Source organism: Marmota flaviventris, chromosome 12 (assembly GCF_047511675.1).
Source record: "Marmota flaviventris isolate mMarFla1 chromosome 12, mMarFla1.hap1, whole genome shotgun sequence".
Taxonomy (NCBI): Eukaryota; Metazoa; Chordata; class Mammalia; order Rodentia; family Sciuridae; genus Marmota; species Marmota flaviventris.
Window position 1 is genome coordinate 72,367,632 of NC_092509.1, and position 14,471 is coordinate 72,382,102.

General features: G+C 50.7%; 1 protein-coding gene across 5 annotated transcripts in view; it reads left to right on the top strand.

Moving 5' to 3' along the window:
- Positions 1 to 14,471, top strand: part of Lamb3 (laminin subunit beta 3) — a 149,837-nt gene that overhangs the window by 128,254 nt on the left and 7,112 nt on the right. For all 5 annotated transcript variants that reach the window (XM_071600110.1, XM_071600108.1, XM_027934739.2 and 2 more), the window contains 13 exons: positions 1,402 to 1,593; positions 2,835 to 2,898; positions 3,229 to 3,422; positions 5,252 to 5,372; positions 6,115 to 6,303; positions 7,523 to 7,678; positions 8,093 to 8,289; positions 8,703 to 8,817; positions 9,537 to 9,915; positions 11,442 to 11,602; positions 11,710 to 11,930; positions 12,206 to 12,403; positions 12,890 to 13,034. In XM_071600110.1, the coding sequence (XP_071456211.1) occupies positions 1,402 to 1,593; positions 2,835 to 2,898; positions 3,229 to 3,422; positions 5,252 to 5,372; positions 6,115 to 6,303; positions 7,523 to 7,678; positions 8,093 to 8,289; positions 8,703 to 8,817; positions 9,537 to 9,915; positions 11,442 to 11,602; positions 11,710 to 11,930; positions 12,206 to 12,403; positions 12,890 to 13,034 (2,332 nt within the window). The remainder of the gene's footprint in view (positions 1 to 1,401; positions 1,594 to 2,834; positions 2,899 to 3,228; positions 3,423 to 5,251; positions 5,373 to 6,114; positions 6,304 to 7,522; positions 7,679 to 8,092; positions 8,290 to 8,702; positions 8,818 to 9,536; positions 9,916 to 11,441; positions 11,603 to 11,709; positions 11,931 to 12,205; positions 12,404 to 12,889; positions 13,035 to 14,471) is intronic.

Consider the following 14,471-nt stretch of genomic DNA (forward strand, 5'->3'; position numbering starts at 1 on the left):
ATGCACAGGGCAGCCCCTCGAACTAAGGGTTATCCAACTCAAAATATTAACAGTGCAAAGGTTGAGAAATCCTGGTCTAAAGTAAGAAAATAAAAAGTAGGAAACTGAAAAATAATTCATTGGAAATTGTGGTGGGTTTTCTGAAGGAGATGAGATGCTGGGATAGGAAATAATGGTGGGGTGGGGTGGGATGAGCATGGTGTGGGCAGAAGAATGCACCTCCTCGAGGAAGTGACATTTAAACTGAGAACAGAAGATGAGAGGGGATGCCCTGGGGGGAGGACCATTTTGAGCACAAAGAGAACAGGAGGACTGGCACCAAGGTGTTGAGGGAGTGAGGTTGGTGTGGTTAAACTCTTGTGGAGATGGAAGTGTCTGAGGAGGGTGAGGAGGCAGTCAGGGCCCAGGAACCCAGGGCCTCTTCTCTCACAGTCAGAAGATCGGATTTTAAAAAGAGTGGGTTGGAGGATTTTTAGCCAAGGAATGACACAGTCCATGTGTATGTTTTCAAAGAGAGAGCTCTTTCTGTATGGGGCAGGTGTGACTGAGTTAAGAGGTAGGAGCGAATGGATGAGGGGATATAAGATGGAGACTGTGGGGAAGGCTAAGTGGTTGTGGTGGTGGTGGTGGTGGTGGGGTGATAGGAAGTGGCACTGAAGTTGAAGAGGTGGACCTGATTTAGGTTCTGTTTTGGAGCTTTCTGAACTTTCAATATAAGAAGTGGCACAAGCTGAGAAGCCACCCAGAATGGAGGTAATCACCGAGGAGAGGGACAGGGACATATGTATATCATGCCTAGAGCTTGCATTTTATCTTTAGACCAATGCAGATTGATAGGGGAGTGTCATGATCAAATAAATAAACTATACAGGAAGATCTCTCCGGTGAAGTGGGGGGAGTGGTTGGAGGTCCAGGACAGAGGCTGGACATGAGTTCCACGCTGTGGGCAATAATTCAGGGTCAGTATGACCATAGCCTGGACTATGGCCATAGATGACCATATCAGAGATGAGGAGAGGGTGGGTGCGGGGGAGAAGAAGGACAGAACCCAGGTTTACTAGGGATAAAAATGGTTGCCGTGGGAAGTGCAGGTGTGGGAGAATTTTCTGGCATGGAAGACTGGTGGGGGAAGTGGGGTGACTGATCTAGGAGGGATCACATCTTCTGGAATACAGATTTTGTTTCTGTTTCTTTCCACAGTTTCCCTGGGCCCAAACTTCTGTGGTCTATGGTTTGCCAGGAGGATTGGGTGGGGATGCCCCTGAGTCTACTTGTTCCTACTGGGCCTCTTTCTATCACCCTCATTGGAGGAACCTGTTTCTGTGATTATGTTTCATGGGCACACCACCAGAGCCCCCTTTTCCTTTGTTTCTCAGGGTCCTCCTGTTTGTGTCTTTCCAGGGGCCTCTGCCAGCAGGCATGCTGATTGAGCGCTCCTCAGACTTTGGCAAGACCTGGCGGGTGTACCAGTACCTGGCTGCAGACTGTACCTCTGCCTTCCCCCGGGTCCGCCAGGGCCAGCCTCAGAGTTGGCAAGATGCCCGGTGCCAGCCCTTGCCCCAGAGACCTAATGGACACCTAAATGGGGGAAAGGTATGTAGAGAGACCCCTGAAAAAGTAAGCACAGCTGTACCCAAAGTCCCCTAGTTCACAAAGTCACAAGGAGTCTTGAGAAGAAGCGATAACACCGGTGGCCAGTTTCCCTTGCAGTCTCTCCTGATTTCCCCAATAATGATGCCCTGCAAGCATTGATTGGGATATTTCAGAAGCAGCTTGAGGCCCTCTTCCATAGCCTCTTCCCAGGCTACTCATTGGCACATCCCTATATGGAGAGGAGAAAATTACAAAAATTCATCTTCACTTTGGCAGGATTCAACACAAAAATGAAAATTTTTTGATTGAAATCATCCATTTGGTCCAGTCCCAGTCCTTGGAGGGAAATTCAGGTATAAAGAGTTCTAGGTTACTTGAATTTAAATCCTGAGCTGGGAATGAGAACCCGATTCTATAAACACCCAGAATGCTTCTCTACAAATCCTCCTAAATGTTGGCCAAACTTTTTGTAACTGAATTCCCCATTCCCTGGTGGAGGAGGCTGGTTTCTCTTCTCCTGTCTCTGGCTGGGATGGGGTGACTCCCAAGAGCTGCACCCAGGTGAACCAATGCCGAGTGATCCCTGCCTGCAGCTTGTATAGCTGCTTCCTTTGGGCGGGACAGTGCCTCCTTGTTTACATCCTTATCCAAGTCTAGGTTCCCCATGCTCTCCAGACTCTAGATCAGAGCCAGGACTTTTTCCTGATTTGTGGAGGGTTGGCTTAAAAACTTCCTGGGATATGCAAGGAAGTCACATCCACTGAGTGGTTTTGATTATAAATAATTAAAAAAAATTGAAATTAGGATTGTCTAGAGTGCCATGGTTACTAAGTTCATGTAGTCTTGGGTTCTAGACCCCTTCATTCATCCTATGACATTAGAAAATTAGAATCTGTTGAAACTCCATGTGTAGATCATGTATATCACAATAATTTTTGGCCCAAGAAAATCAGAAAATTCTTGAGATACCTTTATTTTTAACTGGAGAGGAGAAGTTGTACAAACGCACACATGTGCATGCGTGCACACACACACATACACACACACACACACTCACTTAGTGCCTAGCAGTTATCTTGCTCATCCAGAGCAGGTGGCGGGCTCATGAGGTGGTCTCTCTCATGTTCCAGAAAAGAAGAACCTCTGATTATAAGAAGGGTGGAGCACAGAATGGAAAGGAAGGGCTCCGAGCTGGGGCATGCTGTTATGCTTTGGTTCTTCCCTTTCTCCCCTCTGTATAGGTTCAACTTAACCTTATGGATTTAGCATCTGGGATTCCAGCAACTCAAAGTCAAAAAATTCAAGGTCAGTTTGGCTGCTCTTCCTGCTAGTGGGACTGTTAGTGGGGAATGAAACAAGTTGGAACCAAGGTCATGGAAATTTCCTGTTCTCTCCTATTTTTCTGACATAATTCTTGCCTGGCTTGCCTCTTAGGGTTATTGTGTGCAGGATGCTGTGAGAAGGTGGGGGGCTGGGTAGGGTGGTCCCTTGGATAATGTGAAGGCAGGACAGAGGGATGGGGCTAGCAAAATACTTTTTAAAATCTATCCTGGCCTAGGAGACTATTTGCCTCTAACTTCCTTTCTTGGTTTTTACCTTTCCCAACCTCCCCCTCCTTGTTTCTGCCCCTCTCAGAGTTGGGAGACATCACAAACTTGAGAGTCAACTTCACCAGGCTGGCCCCAATGCCCCAGAGGGGTTTCTATCCCCCCAGCGCCTACTTTGCAGTGTCCCAGCTGCGTCTGCAGGGGAGCTGCTTCTGTCACGGCCACGCTGACCACTGTGCACCCAAGCCTGCAGCCCCTGAAAGTCCCTCCTCTGCTGTGCAGGTGACAGCCCAGGGTGGGGAGGGCCATGGGGAAAGGGCAGGACCGGGTAGACTAAGGGTGTTCTTGGGGCTCCTGTGACACAGAGAGGACACACAACTGAAGACTTCGGTATTTAGTATTTCAGTAATAATAAAAATTATTTTAAGGAACTGTCATTTCTGAAATTAGACTTTTGTGGTATTTATGCAGACCTGCTTTATAGCTTGAGATGGTTTTGATTTTTCTTATCAAAACCATATTATAAGTGTATATGTGGCTGCCCACGGGGAGCTTAAGGCAAAGCTTCTTACCCAGGCTATGTACTGTATTTACAATGCGTAAATTGCCATTTACAACATTATTATCTAAAAACGTAAATATGAAAATATTGTAAATTATCATTTTATTGGGTACTTAGGAAAAACTTGCATGGACCTCCACCATCAGGTATTCTATTTTATTATTTGATTTAAAGGTTCAGGAGGTTGCAGGGTGCCACCAGGGTAAAGGCTATCCAGTGTGAGAAACAGGGCAGGTGATTGAGTAATATTAGTATGGATGGGAAGTCTATCCCAGGCTTGCAAACGGGGTTCAGCAGGGCTGGGTATAGAAGCCCCAGTTTAACAAGCTTCCCAGGGCGTTATACTGTGAAACCAGGCCCAGGAGTGGAAGAGAGAGAGCCTTGGCTAAAGAAGCCCTTTTCTGGGGCATCGGTTTTTCTGTCAGCACATGGGGGCACAGTGTTTGTCCTGGTAGTAAAGGGACATGAAGAAATATGCAAATCAGCCCAGGGTGGGGAGGTGCAAATGGCATGGCATAGTTGCTTTGTTCTTTATTCCTGGACCAACTGCAACCCCAAGTTGCAGAGGAGTCTAGCAGGGGCCAGCTCAGGGGACGGACCGGTGATCCCTTAAGGCCCATAAGACAAATGAAAGGAACTGAAGTGCGGTGAGAGGAGATCACTGCTTTTAAAAGGCACAGATGCCTGGGCCTGTCCCCTGAGATTTAAGCTGAACTGGGTCTGGGCATTGGTGTTTCCCAAAACACTCCCCAGGTGATTGTGAAGTGCAGCCAGGGTTGGAATTTATGGAACTTGAGGGACCAGGGAGGTCTTAGGAAGGAGGTGCCATTCTAGCTGGAGTTACTGGGTGGGGATTTGCTGGGGAATACAGAAGAAGAGAATTCCAGACGGAAGGAAAAACATCAGAAATGGCCAAGAGATGGGGGCAAGCAGGGTACAGGGAGTGATTCAAAGCTCAGCTTGCTGTGCTGTCGGCAGGGAGCAGGGGATGAGAATGGAGCAAACGTGGTACGGGTCCTCCAATGCCAAGCTGAGGGTGTTGGGTTTAATTTGGGAGGCAATTAACACACAACAACTATTCTATTTTTATACCTTAATGAGCCTAGTAACGATTTATCGTAAGAGTCCTATTAGCCAAACAACTTATTCATGAATTGCTGGAATATAAATATCCAGAGAGCCCACCACCCTTCTAGAATCACAGTTTACCCACAAGGGTGTCTGATCACCTTCTAGGTGCAGCCTTGGACTGGGCATCCTGAAGAGTCCAAGGGAAAAGAATGAGCTTGTAAAATCCTTGCTAGAGGAACAGTGAGGGTACATTCACATGTGTGTGCTCTCACACACAGAATAACAGTAGGAAGGACACTGTAACTGTCACAAGAGCTGGGCAAGGGCTGGTGGGTGCATTCAGGAAGAGCATCCTGAGGGCCTGAGGTCTGGGCAGGCCCAGAGGGGTGGGCAGGAGGGTCTCACAGGAGAGGGCAGCTCCATCCCTGGGGCTCTCCTTTGTTAATTATTCTTGATGACCCACGGCTGCCTTTCCCAGGTCCATGATGTCTGTGTCTGCCAGCACAACACTGCTGGCCCCAACTGTGAACGCTGTGCCCCCTTCTATAACAACCGGCCCTGGAGACCTGCAGAGACCCAAAACCCCCATGAATGTCAAAGTAAGAACCTGGGGTCACCCCCGTTCCCTTTAATGACTGAGTTGGTTGCTGACCCTGCTGCAACTCACTGACCTTGCCTGGGACAGAGCGAGAATCTGTTTTTTATTTTTGAAATCTAAACCAAATTGGAATCTTGCAATTTAAGCTGTCCTGGCTGTGTGGGGGTGGAGAGAGGATTGGGTGGGAACTTCTACTGTCTCTGCCTTGTTTTCAGCCAGCCCTGGAGGGGCCAGGGCTTGGTTTCTGCTGATGACACATGGCTCTCACAGTGTCCCCAGAGCCTTCTTCCTCTGGCCCCTCCAGTTGCTTTATCCTGGGTCAAACATATCTGGTTCCCTATTGTCAGTTTTTCTACATCAAATGGTCCCTTGGAGTCAGAGTCTTTGCTCACATAGCCCCAGGAAGGCAGTGACCCTGCAGGAGATTCATGGTGGCCAGAGGGCTGAGGATAGGCCATTCAAAGGGCTCTCTCTTTGCTCCAGCAAGGCCACTATTCTTGACTTCACCCCTGCCCACCATACACCTGGGAATCAGGAGGCCTGAGTCCTCATTTTACTTAGCTTTCTTCCTGGTTGTGTATCCCTAAGTATATTACACAAGGCTCCTTGACCTCATCTCCCCATTTCCCTGCCCTGATGGTCTTGTAGAGTTGCTAGAGATTCTAAGGAGCTGCCTTGGCTCATGCTTGGTGGATGGCAATGGTGCTGGTCAGATATCAATTTGGGGATCCCCTTTTTTTCAGGGTGTGATTGCAATGGGCATTCAGAGACATGTCACTTCGACCCATCTGTATTTGCTGCCAGCCAAGGGGCACATGGAGGTGTGTGTGACAATTGCCGGGACCACACTGAGGGCAAGAACTGTGAACGGTGTCAGCTGCACTATTTCCGGAACCGGCGACCAGGCGCCCCTATTCAAGAGACCTGTATTCGTGAGTAGGGGCCCCAGGGACCCAGAGTGTCATTCATCTATTACTCCCCACTTTCTCTAGTTACAAAAGGACACATGTCCCTGGGGATATAAAGGCCATTGGGGAGCACAAAGACTTGGTCATAAATCAGGACTTGTGGTGGTTCTTTTAACTTAGCTGTGTACTATTAAACAAATCATTTAACCTCAGTGGACCATCAATCAATGAGCCAATCAGTACATAGCCTTACTTTGGGCATAGAAGAGAAAAAAATAAACGTAAGCTATGGCTCCTGTGGTCTGGTAATATAAAGCATACACACAAAAGAGGAATGAAATCTCTTTGCCCATGATGTTGCCTTTACCATGTGGCAATGTGGTTTGATACTTGTTTTTCTATTTACTCAATATCGATAACTCTTCCAAGATCATGTCTTATTTTCTCTGGTCCTAACACAATTGACTAACAAATAATCGATGCTCAAGGAATGCTTGTTGAATGAACGCATGAATGTAAGGGGCTGGAACAGTCAGAGGCGGCTAACATGCCCACAAGGGCTCAAACTGCACACAGGAGAGAGCAAACTAGACTGAGGCAGGCGGGTGGAGGCGGTTTTAATCAGCCAAGACTTTGGCAATGAAGGAGTATTTTGTTTTGAAAAGCATAATAGAGGCCAAGGAGTCTGGTAGGGGAAAGCTGGGTCACTTCCTGTTGATATTATTTGTTTATGGAAAGACTGAGACACACTTGAGTTTGACTCTTGTGTCCAGCGTTCACTTGCAATGTGACAATGTGACCTTTAGTAAGTTCTTTAGCATCTCAGAGCCTCAGCTTCCTCATCAGTACAGTGGGGATTAGAATCCTCACATTTCAGGGTTATCATGAGCATTATGAGACAACATTGGAGAGTGCCTGGTTCAGTGCTTGGTACATAGTAGTTGTTTGGTAAATCATGAAAACCAAAATACTGGTATAGTGTTTAACATCCTCAACTGTCTTTCTACCTAATTGATATTTACTCTTTTATTACTCATAAGAAGCTAGGAGGGCTGTATTATTTTCCCATTAAACAGATGAAGAAACAGAGGTGCAGAGGGGTATAAAGTACTTGATTGAGGTTGTAAGATTAACAAATAACCGATGGTGGAACAAAGATTTGAACCAGGCAGTGTAGCTCCTAGAATCTGCTTTGAGCTCTCAAAATTTCTTTATTATTGCCACGGCTGCTTTTGTCTCTCAGCTTGTGAGTGTGATCCGGATGGAGCAGTGCCAGGGGCTCCCTGTGACCCAGTAACCGGGCAATGTGTGTGCAAAGAACATGTGCAGGGAGAGCGCTGTGACCTTTGCAAGCCAGGCTTCACAGGACTCACCTACACCAACCCACAGGGCTGCCACCGTGAGTAGGGGACCTGGCCCAGTGTGGTGTGGTGTGGGCTGCATGGGCCCCCAGTCCAAATCTTGCGCTGCTGTCTTCAGAGGAAATCCCACTCAAGGGCAGACAGTGGGGTTGGGTTGGTAGGTCAGATTTCTTCTTTCCCAGCACAAGTGCTGTGCTACTAGCCACCAGCAGGTGGCAGCACAGGCCCTGGGTTGGAAGGTAGGACTGAGTCAGCCAGAGCAAGGGTGGGCCTGCCGGCCGCCAAGCTGCCAGGTGGCTGGGAAGGCACAGTGGTCGTGAGTCAGCCATGTTATCCACAGGGGACCGCCCTGCCCAGTGCTTTTTCCTGGCTGGCCTCCTCCCTGCATGTGTGTCTTCTGGAGCTGAATTTTTTTCGTGGTGTCTGCTTGAGCTCAGCCCGCCCTCCTGCAGGTTGTGACTGCAGCATCCTGGGGTCCCAGCGGGACATGCCCTGTGATGAGGAGAGTGGGCGCTGCCTGTGTCTGCCCAACGTGGTGGGTCCCAAATGTGACCAGTGCGCTCCCTACCACTGGAAACTGGCCAGTGGCCGGGGCTGCGAGCCATGTGCCTGTGACCCGCACAACTCCCTCAGCCCCCAGTGCAACCAGGTATGAGGTGGGATGGCCTCAGCAGGAGAGGGGGTTCTGCCCACCAACATCTCTGTCTTAACTTCATGCTACCCTTGTGGGGACTTTGAAAGTCAGGCTGGGATGCTTCTATCCCTGTTCCTCTTGGGGAAGGCCACCAGATGTCCCTCCCTCTGTGGCTCACAGCCTTGGGCAATGCCATATTTGCCACACCTTCTGCAGAGCAACTTTGGGCTTTGACTTTTGTGCTTGTCTCTGGGGGGGGGGGGGATCCTTTTTTTTTTTTTTTTTTTTTGCAGTGGGGTGTGGGGTGAGTGCATCCTCTCTGGCCCTTGTTTCTATCTGTGGAGCAGGGGGCTGGGACATGATCCCTGATACCAGGGCCAGGCAGATCCTGTAAGATAAGGCCCCTGAAAGGTTCTTTCCCCTCTCAGTTCACAGGGCAGTGCCCCTGTCGGGAAGGGTTTAGTGGCCTCAAGTGCAGTGCTGCCGCACTCATCCGCCAGTGTCCAGACCGGACCTATGGAGATGTGGCCACAGGATGCCGAGGTGGGAGCTAACTGCATGGTGAGACAAGCTTGTGGTGGGGTCACCCAGGTCTGTGAGGTGGTTGGACATCCTGCATTGTTATGTGTGGTGTGAACCTGGGCAGCCCGGTGAGTGCCACACTCCTGCCACTGCTTGTCCTCCTTGCCCTTGAGTGAGGCTAACCAGAGGCGGCCCCCACATCCACACCTCAGGAGGGTTGTCTTGCTCCCACTTCCCTTAGAACAGGCATTTGGAGAAGCAGGAGCAGGGAGGGGAGGTTGCTTCTTCTCTCTGCATCATTGGAGAAAGCAAGCCCTGAGGGGGGAAGGGTGTCATTCCCAGAGTCGGCTTGATGTAGTGACAAGAGCACAGGACAGGAGTGTCCAGACCCGGTGCTGGCCTTAGTTCTGCCTCCCTGGTGTATGAGTGAGCCACTCTCCTCTGCACTCAGTTTCCTCATCGGAGGGAGGAGGCTTGTTAGCTCCTGTGCCTGAGCTGCCTCATCTATAAAAGTGGGAAGTACAGGGGGGGCACACCCAGCCTGTGTTTCTGTTCTAAGGAACAGTACGTGGCATCTGGGGGCTTTTGAGTAAATTTTGCCTTTTTTCTAGCCACTGTGGACTGTTATTCTAAGTCACACAGGCGGTCCCTCAGGTCAGACCTCCTCTGTAGGTCTCTCTCCCCCCATCGCCTTTCTCTCCCTGGCCCCAGTCTCTGACTGCCTTTTCTCCTGGCCCTAGCCTGTGACTGTGACTTCCGAGGAACAGAGAATCTGGGCTGTGACAAGGCCTCGGGCCGCTGTCTCTGCCGCCCTGGCTTGACCGGGCGTCGCTGTGACCAGTGCCAGCGAGGTTACTGTGACCGCTACCCCGTGTGCGTGGCCTGCCACCCATGCTTCCAGACCTACGACTCAGACCTCAAGGAGCAGGCTCGGCGCCTCCACAGTCTCCGCAATGCCACTGCTGGCTTGCGGCTGGGGCCAGGCCTGGATGACCGTGGCCTGGCTTCCCGGGTGCGGGATGCCAAGGCCAAGATTGAGCAGATCCAGACAATTTTGGGCAGTGCCTTGGTCACAGAGCAGGATGTGGCCCAGGTGGCCAATGCCGTCTTCTCTATCAGGTATCACTGCCCCTGCACAGCACTTGGAGAATTAAGCCACATAGGTTCACATAAGGGACACACTGGTCTTTCCTTACCTTTTTACAGCCCTTTATAGTTTACAAAACATTTTCACATGCACCCACTCTCAACTACTGTGACAGTCCTGTGAGGATAGAGTGGTGGCTGTTATTACTTCTGTTTTACAGGTGAGGAGACAGGCATTGATAAAAGATGTCATAGCCACGTGGCCACTGAGGGGCAGGGCTGGACTCAGAGCACAGGCAAGGAGCCCAAGCCCAGGACTCTTTCAAGTGCTTGGCGCTGCCTGTAGGAGAGAGTCAGCTCTGGATTAGTCACCCTGGTGGAGGGCATCCTAGAGGCAGGGGTGCTAAATATAGATCCCAACTTGCTTTTGGAATGGAAGCCATCCCACCCACACCCCCCTCCCACCAGCAGAGGTGACTTCTCAGTGAGATTTGGTTCTGGAAGATTCTATAATTAGTTTATATTTCCTGAGCACCAGTGGACTGGTGGTACACAGAGATGTCCAGGCAGCAGGGAAAAGGTAGCCCAAGAGGACTGAAGGCTGAGCCTCTTTTACTCATGGAGGTGCTGAGCTTCTTCAGGGGCCTGAGCAGAGGAGCTAGAGCAAATGTTGGGAGTCATTTGTTCATTCACTCCACAGATTTAAAAACCCCTGGTGTGATCCAGGCATTACACAAGGTGTGAGGGACTTTACAGTTCACAGGACATGGTCTTCACCCCCCCAGAGGCTCTTGTGCAGCTGGTTGACGTGCCAACAGTGAAGAATAGTAATGTGGACATGTGACAAGAAGCTAAAGCTCCCCTAACGGGTGGCTGTGGCAGGCTTTACAGGGGAGGTGCCATCTGACCTCAGTTTCTAAACTGTGTAGTATGTCCATAGGGGTTCAGAAGGCTGGCAATGCAGGTGTGGAGGGTGGAATGGTGTTCTATGGCCGAGCAAAGTCTGAGGTGGAGGATGTGACACTTGTGGGAGGGAGTTGAGATGGGTGGTCAGACAGAGGGCATGGGGAGAGAGGACCCTGAGAGCCCCATGGCTGGGTGCATCATGAGCCCCCTTCACGTGGGCATGTCCAGCCAGAAGGCGATGGGTTTGCAGCTCAGTGGGGTGGTGTGTGCCCCAGAGGAGCAGTTTGGGAGCCATAGCTCAAGTCAGACAGTAAGAGGCCAGGAGGAGAGGGACAGGGTAGCACAGGCAGAGAACTATGGGAGGGGGAGGAGAATGGAGAATACTAAGGCCAGAGAAGTCAAGGAAGGAGAGCATTTAACAGTCCACCTGCAGAGGGATGGAGCAAGACTGTGTCCCTGCCTCGGCTGACCCCAACCTCTGCCCAGAAGAATTGTCTTCAGCTGGTGGATTCTCCCTTCTGTTGCTTTGCTGAGGACAACTGCCCTGTGCAGCCTGTTTCTTCTGACTCAGTGGCAGCTTTACCAAGAGGAGGTTGATTCTGGCAAGCCAAACCCCCTCCTACATGTTAGCCCATACTCTTCTCCCATTCTAGGCGGACTCTCCAGGACCTGCAGTTGGATCTTCCCCTGCTGGAGGAGATGTTGTCCCTCCCAGGAGACTTGGACAGTCTGGACAGAAGCTTCAATCACCTCCTTGTTATGTATCAGAACAAGAGGGAACAGTTTGAAAAAATAAGCAATGTTGATCTTTCAGGTGAGAAGAGAGAGACCCAGACAACCCGCCTCTCCCCATCTGCTCCTTCCCATCTCTTCAGGCCTCCTGTGCCATGGACAGCTCTCTCTCCTCCCCTCGTTCCACAGGAGCCTTCCGGATGCTGACCGCAGCCTATGAGCGGTCATCGCAGGCCGCTCGGCAGATCTCGGACAGCTCCAGCTTGCTGCACCGGCTTAGGGAGGACCGCAGACGAGCAGAGGGGCTGGACAGGCTGGTGGGAAGAGGTGAAGGTGATGGTAGCCCCGATCTGGCATCCCTGCAGCTGGAGATGGCCTCCTTGCCTGATCTGACACCTACCATCAATAAGGTGACTTAGGGAATGGGAGTCCCTCTTCTTGGAACCTCCACCCTAGCTTATCACACAGGGACTACTGCCACATCCCCACATTTCCCATTAGGGCAAACCTGCCCCAGTGAGAACCTGCTCACCCATCCTGACCCTCATGCCCCTCACTGTGTATTCAGATGTTGCCAAGGAAACACGTTTCTGATGCCGGTTGTCATGGGGATGTCTGACTGTTTCCTGGTGTGGGGTGGGGGTGGTCGTTGAGAAGCCTCTTTGACACCCCCATCTCTCCACAGCTCTGTGGCGGCTCCAGGCAGACGGCTTGCACCCCAGGAGCGTGTCCTGGTGAACTGTGTCCCCGGGATAATGGCACTCTCTGTGGCTCCCACTGCAGGGGTGCCCGCCCCAGGGCTGGAGGGGCCTTCCGGATGGCGGGGCAGGTGGCTGAGCAGCTCCGCGGTTTCAACTCCCAGCTCCAGCAGACCAGGCAGATGGTAGGTGCAGCAGGAGGGAGGTGGGCACAGGTAGGAGGGGGCAGAGAGGAAGGAGCTCTGCAGGCAATCCAGAACTTTCTTTCTCCTTTTCCTTTTCCTTTTTTTTTTGGTACTGGGGATTGAACCCAGGGGCACTTAACCACTAAGTCACATCCCCAGCCCTTTTTTATATTTTGTTTAGAGACATGGTCTCACTAAGTTGTTTTAGGGCCAGAATTCCCATTTTAAAGTCAGAGACTAAAGCCCAGAAGTATTAGGTGATTGTGTTAAGGTTCCACAGCAAACATGACATAGGGTTGGAATCAATGTTTTTGAGTTTTATTTATTTATTTTTTAAACCAAATTGTGTCTTCTGGGGCCAAACTTGATTGGTTACAGATGCTTTGTAAGTAGGTCCCGAGGTCGAGGATGATTCATGGAATCCTTGGGGACTGCTGAGAGGCTCCATGGAGTCCTGGCCCCTTCTAACACATGGTGTGTCAACAGATTAGGGCAGCTGAGGAAGCTGCCTCGCAGGTCCAATCAGATGCTCAGCGCCTGAAGACCCAGGTGAGCACCAGTCACTCCCAGATGGAGGAAGACATTGGACGCACGCGGTTCCTCATCCAGCAGGTCCGGGACTTCCTCACGGGTGAGCTGGCTTCAGTCTCCCCTCAGCTGGTGTCCAGCTCCTGCCTCTCCCTCATTCCCAATCTTATTCAACAATCCCCGGTCTCCCTCCCTGCCTCCATGGCCTCTAGCACCCTGGCCCAAGCCCCTGTCACTCATCTGGCCTCTCCAGTGACTTCTCTGCCTGCTCCCTGTGTGTGATCCATTCCCAATAGCATGGTCTGAGACACCTTTGAAAAATATTTCAGATGGCTTCCCACTCTTGCTTTAAATCCTTCAAAGGCTTCACCTTGTTCCTTGATAAACTCCCAGCTCCTCTCTTGACTCACAAGGTCTGGCTCTTGTCCATCTCCTGGATATGACCTTGTGCTCCTCCTTCCTTCACTCACTGGATACCCTTTTCTCTTTGCCTTCCTGGGATGCTCTTTCCAAGGTGGCTGCTTCTCATCCTCCAGGTCTCAGTTTCAGCATCATCTCTGCAGAGGAGCCTTCCCTGACCACCCTGCCTGTGGTCAGCCCCCTGCTCCCCATTCCCCATACCTTCACCCTGCTATTTAGGCTCTGCTTATGAAGTTCATTTGTCTGTAAATATGTCATGTGTCTCCCCACTAGAAGACTGCAGACTACAAAAGGGCAGGGATGGTTGGCTATCTGGTCTATGGCTGTATCACCACAACTACCATAAGGCTAGACACAGAATGCACCCAAACTGATGAACGTGGTCTCTTCCCTGCTGTCCTGGAGAGTGGCACAGGGCTGTGCAATGGAAAGATCCTTGGACAGGACTCAGGAGACTTGTGTGACTTTGGAAATGTTGCTTTTTCTCTTTGCCCCATCTTTCGCTTGCAAATGGGAATGGTAGTATTTCACAAGTTTATTCTGAGGATCAAATAACTGATGTAAAATGTGCTTTGAAAAATTAAAGGTGCCTCCGGAATGTGAGTTGATATTATTAGATTTCTGGTCCCTGCCAGGAAATTTGCTGGCTGGGAGCCCAGTTAATATGAGCTGAGAGTTTGGTGTAATGACAGTGGCTCTTCTTGCTACTATTGCAGTGTTTTTGCCCCAAATAGGCCACAGCTCTCTCCTGAGTGCAGATGGCAGGTCAGAGAGAGGCAGGAAGGATCCTCAGAAATCCTATGACTTGCTTGAGGCCATAAGGCCCACTGGGGGGAAATGTTACTAGGGACGCAGGGAGATGGTACCCAGCAAAGAAGCATGAAGGGGCAGGCCAAGGTTTGGGGCTCAGACTCACAAATAAGGGAAACTTGCCCTTATGTAGGCTAAGAGGCCACTCATCTTGAATTAACCATGGCCAGGACCCAAGCCCAAGAGGTGGATGGAGCTGGAATTCCCAGGCTGGCATAAGCAGGCAGGGAACAACCAGTCCCTTTTTGTCCTCTCAGTTATGCTATGTCTCAGGTCAAGTCCTACGATGGGTCCAGAGGCAGAGAGAAGG